Raw genomic sequence first — 5,412 nt, forward strand, 5'->3', positions numbered from 1 at the left:
GACCTTTAAGGTCCTGCCCCAACACCCAAAAAAAAAAAAATAAGAACAAATGAAGAGCATAAAAGTAAATGCGAAACTGAACCCGAAAACCGAAAGAGGCAAGTGGCGTGTTAACCAACCCCCAAATAATTTAAGCAGAATTTATGGCATCAAGCGGCGGGCACGGGCACATCCCAACAAAAGATACGCATAATGGATCCTTGGTCAATGGTCCAGGCAAATGTTGTTTGGGGGGCCGCCGCTGCTATTCTTTTTTCCGTCTCTCATCTCTAATCCTTGCAGGACACACACCACGCACCATTGGGTGGGGCAGGGGCAGGGGGCTAAACATAAATCAAATGGCAATGTTTTCTCTGTGTTGTGTGTGTGTGTGGTTGGGTGTTAATTAGTATTTAATCTATGAACCATAAATAAATCCCTTCTGCAAGGACACTCAATTTCCGTTTGCTTGAGTTCTGAAGTGTGGCAAGTGGCACGGGGAATGGAAAAGAAACATGCTGCCGCCGCCCGATGCCGCCTTTGTGTGGCGTCTGGCCCAATAAATTGCCAATTGTGTGTCATAGAAGTTAAGTCAACTAATTGCACAGTTTACTTTTCTTTCTTTTCTATATACTATACGAGTGTACATGCTACTCGAGCGTTTGTAGGGTATGGTAGGGCCAAAAGGTACATGGGTTTCAGGGAGAGCTCAAAATGTATCAAGGGGTGACTTATTTTTAAGATAAATTGGTATACCATTTGGTTTTCTAGAGGCGATTTTTTTTATAATTTTTTATCAAAAATATAGCATACTTTTTAGGACTAACTTTGGATGGAGGGAGTGCTGTAGAGGCAGGAGTCGTAGGCGGATATCTGGAATAAAAATATAATTATTTTATTATATTTTATTATTAATTAATTTTTTTCGGTTGAATTTTTGAAATATTGTATAACATATGAAAATTTAATGATAATTTATTTATTTAATCTTTATGATAAAATATTAATTTGTATTTATTATTTATTTAATATACTAGTTGAAAGCGGATATCTGGAATAAAAAAATATTTATTTTATTGTATTGAATTATTTATTAATATATAACATCATTATATTATTATTAAACTCTTTTCGGCATAGTTTTATATTATTTATTTATTGAATCTTTATTTTAAAATATTAATTTGTATAAATTATTTAGTATAGTAGTTGTTTGCGGTCTGGAATACAAAAAATTAATATAAATAAATAATAAAATAAATTATAAATATTGAATAGCATAGGACGAATATTCGTTTATTTATTTAATCTTTGTAATAAATTATTAGTTTCTATATATTATTTATTTTAAAAATATTATTATTTGAACACAATAGTGTTATTTATTAATTTATTTATTTATTCATATTTTTTTCTGGATAATTTTATAATTTTTGGATTCAATGATCATTTATTTGTTTATCTTTATAATAAATTAGTCATTTTTATCATTTATTTCATTACTCTGGAATAAACAAATTAATATCTTATTGTATTATAATATTTATTTATTTATTTATTAATTCATTTATTTATTAATTTTTTTCGGGATAGTTTTAGAATTGTTGGACAACTTAAGAGGATTCAATGATCTTTTTTTTTTTAATCTTTATATAAAATTATTAATTTTTATCTATTATTTATTTACATTTTTTGTTACTATAATTCTCTTAAATTAGCAATCTTTAATACTCGAATTTCAATATAATTTTTTTACAATTTTTGGTAATTTTTGTTCGACTAATTCTCTTTCCATTTTTCCATTAAGACCTTTTTGGTTGTGCTTTTCCCCATTCAAAAGTTTCTCTGCGACTCTCCCTACCCTTGGCTGATTGCCTTTTCTTTCAGTGTAAGCAAAATTCGTTATCTTTCGTTTGGGTTAAATCATTTCCTCTGGCTTTTGCCCCCATTTTCTGTTTTTCTTTAGCTTCTTTTTGTACTAGACCCGATGCCTGTGTCTGTGCCGCAAGTGTGTGTTTGTATGCTTCAAGTGTGTGTGTCTGTGTGTATCTGTGTGAGTGTCAAGGAAAAGCGTCAATAAAACAGTTTAATTGATTGTGCGCTAAGCTGTTGCCAAACATTGACAAGCTTTGCCACCCAGTCCTACGCCAGGGCGAGGGCGCTGTAAAAGTATTTTCATTTAACGCGGTGGCGCCACCATCTGTTGACAGTCTGTGGCGGGGGGTGGCGGTGGCGGAGGTGGTGGCTTTGTTGCTAAACTAATGCTCTCCAATGCTCGATGCCTCGACATTTGCATTGCAAATTGCGCATTTTGAAAAGCGCGACAATTACAGCTCACACGCACAGGATGTCCTCCCTCCGCAACACTCAAGCCATTCCCCTCAAGCCACAATCCCCTTTCAATCTACCTAAAATCCTACAGTTTTCCATTCGAGAAATCTCTGTTTTTCCCATACTTTTGTATGTTTTCCCTTGGCAGCACCCCACCCCACCCCCCATTGACACAGTGCCTTTGAAAGCAATTAGCGATTAGCATGCGAAACTTTTCAGCTTTTCTGCAACATTTCAATGAGAAAAAGGAGGGGGAAACAGAGAGACAGAAAGACAGAAAGAGAGACAAAGAGAGAGAGAGAGAGATGGAGTAGAAGCCTTAGGATACCCTGGGAGAACCATTAGATATACGTGAAAAAACTATACACCTTTAAATAAATATCAATAAAAATAAATAATAACATTTTTGTATACAATTTTCTTATACCATGTTTTTCTATAATTTTTAAAATAATTAACATAGTTGTTTTCTGTTTGTGAAAATAATAATAAATAAACAATAAAAAAATAATAATAAATAAATAAAAATAATACATTCTTTTTTAATTTTTGTATACCATGTTTTTTTTTACAATTTTTAACATAATTATATTTGTTTTGTTTTTCTATCTGTGATAATATTTTATATTCAAATACAAAATACAAAAAAAAAAAATCTTTATTCATTTTAATTTAATTTTTATGGGAACAATGTGTTTTTCTGAGTAGTGATTAACACAAAATATTTGTATTATTTATTTATTTTTATTATTATTGTATTACTATCATTATAAATATTATTATTAATATTATTGTATTATTATTATTATTATTATTTTTGTATATTATTATCATAATATTAGTATTGTTATAATATTATTATATTATTATTATTATAATATTAATATTAAACTTATTTTTCCCTTTATTACCGCAATTTTCAATCCTTTTCAGGTTCATATTCAATATTTTAATCCATTTATTCAGAATATTAAAAAGCAGAAAGGCTTTTTCGTCCAAAAAGGTGTACATATGTTTTGACCCAGAAGAAAAAAATCAAGTAAAAACCAGAATTTACAAAGAAATACAACTAAAACCTGCTTTATTTTTTCCATTAAAAACTTCTAGTAAAAGTCATCAATCCTCCCCCATCAAAGGGTATACTAATCGAACATTTAAGCAGACCCACTCCATACCCTCTGCAGATGCGTATGTGTCGTCGTGTCCCCTTGTAAAATACATTCCCTTACTCTGACATTAGTTTGATTTGCATTCACTTCATTTAATTCTCAATTTATTTCATTTTTCATTCACTCTCTTCTATCGCCTTGGATTTTTCTCTCGCTTGGGTTTTATTTTTTCCGCAATTTACATTCGCAATTGCTCATTGATTTTTGCATTTGAAATTGGGATTTTCCAGCATGCACCATTTTTAAATGCATTTTTTTTTTTTTTTTTGGTTTGGCAATTTCCTGGCCTTGCCGCCTGCCGTTTTTAATTGTGTGTGCATTAAAATTCGCAAACGCAATGATGCATTTTTAATTCAAATTAAAAAACGCCAGTGGCGCGTGCAAATTGTATGCAAAAATCAGGCCCCAAACCCTCAAACCATTTGCCATGGGTTTGGGTTGCGGAATTTATGTGGTTTTTTGGGCTGGCGACAAAAAAGTCAATTAATTTGAGAAGAATATTTAATCACGAGATGGAGGTCTGCCATAGTTTTTCCTGTCAAATTTCTTAAACATTTATAAACACGATTAGAACCGAATAAGGCACACACAAACACAAAAATGCCACACACAGACGAGGGAAAATCGGACAAAAAGACCGAACCAGAGGTCCCACCAGACTATGCCATATATCAGCACCCACAAACGGATGAGGTATTCCTGCACAGCCCATCACTGGTCGATGATGTGCTGCAATTTATGGAAACCATAGGCGATGCCAGCAAAAAGGAGTAGGTATTTTTTTTTTTTTTGTGTTCTATAGCCCCTTTATGGTTGCCCTTCCTTCTACAGGGCCTCCGCTGCTACCAAGGAGAAGAAAAACTACAGTGAAAAACTCACGGATGACAACTTTATGGTCACCAGTCGTTTGATATTCGGCACCAGCTATAAGCGTAGCAGATCAAAGACCAAAGTCACGGCCAATACAAATACGTTTACATTCATGCGGCAGCTCGATCAGGATCTAAAGGGCCGCCAACAGGCGCGCATCGAGCGGGAGCGCGTGGCCGAAAACTTCCGGCGTTTGGGCAATCACGAGTACCGCAAGGAGAACTACGAGCTGGCCGCACAGCACTACACCCGAGGTCTGGCCACCATCAATGACACCCCCGTACTCTATGTGAATCGTGCCCTGTGCTATCTCAAGTGGGTCTTTCTTTCTCTCTGAATTTCCCCGAGTATTGTGTCTGTAAGTCTCCCCTTCTTTTTGTAGACGCCGTGAGTTCAAGCGTGCCATCATGGACTGTGATTATATTTTAACGCATTTGGATGAGAAATATCTGCGTGCCTGGCTCTACAAGGCAGCCGGCCACAAACGTTTGAGCGACGAGGAACAGTACCAGCGGAGTGTCTACATGGCCAAGCGTTCGAATCACACGGAATATGAAGCTATTGACAACTTTTTGGATAAAATGCGATCGTACCTTTGAGCGAGAGCATTTAAAAAAAAATATTCGGTAAACAACAGAAAAAAAATTAAGTTTAGGTTTAGTTTCGGTTACAGAAAGCATAGGTACGGTTTTTTTTCTCGCGAAATGTTTTTTAGGGATCGTCAAGATTATAATTAGTTCAATAAAAATTATGAAATGAAAATTAATTTCTTTTTATTAATATTAAAATAAGAACTTAGAATAAAAAATGAGACTAATTATTTTTTATAAATAAATATAGATGTTTAAAAAAAAAAAGATTGTAATAAAAACGAAATGGTTATTTTTTATATACAATTTTGTATAACCTTTATGTTAAATTTGTATAATACAAATTAAAGAAAAAATTGAATTTGCATTTCTTTTAATTGAATTTTTAAGGTAAAAATAATTTGTTTAAAACAAATTAAAAAAGATATATATATAGAATTTGGAGTTTTTTAAATTGAATTTTTAAAGTGTAA

At 32.9% G+C, this 5,412-nt stretch overlaps 1 protein-coding gene across 1 annotated transcript; it reads left to right on the plus strand.

Annotated features, from left to right (window-relative positions):
• The first annotated feature begins 4,016 nt into the window (after positions 1-4,016).
• LOC108154420 (tetratricopeptide repeat protein 12) lies at positions 4,017-5,111 on the plus strand. Its single transcript, XM_017284689.2, has 3 exons — positions 4,017-4,249; positions 4,311-4,664; positions 4,732-5,111. Exons 1-3 carry the CDS (start codon positions 4,080-4,082, stop codon positions 4,946-4,948), a joined length of 741 nt encoding a protein of 246 aa, XP_017140178.1. The 5' UTR covers positions 4,017-4,079; the 3' UTR covers positions 4,949-5,111.
• The last annotated feature ends 301 nt before the right edge of the window (positions 5,112-5,412 follow it).

This window comes from Drosophila miranda, chromosome 2 (assembly GCF_003369915.1).
Source record: "Drosophila miranda strain MSH22 chromosome 2, D.miranda_PacBio2.1, whole genome shotgun sequence".
NCBI classification, from domain to species: Eukaryota; Metazoa; Arthropoda; class Insecta; order Diptera; family Drosophilidae; genus Drosophila; species Drosophila miranda.

Bases quoted from the DNA above. Each gene is read 5' to 3' on its own strand.
- LOC108154420 (XM_017284689.2), top strand. From the start codon at position 4,080: ATGCCACACACAGACGAGGGAAAATCGGACAAAAAGACCGAACCAGAG. The intron at 4,250-4,310 runs GTAGGTATTTTT...TTCCTTCTACAG, and splicing joins GGCGATGCCAGCAAAAAGGA to GGCCTCCGCTGCTACCAAGG. The intron at 4,665-4,731 runs GTGGGTCTTTCT...TTCTTTTTGTAG, and splicing joins CGTGCCCTGTGCTATCTCAA to ACGCCGTGAGTTCAAGCGTG.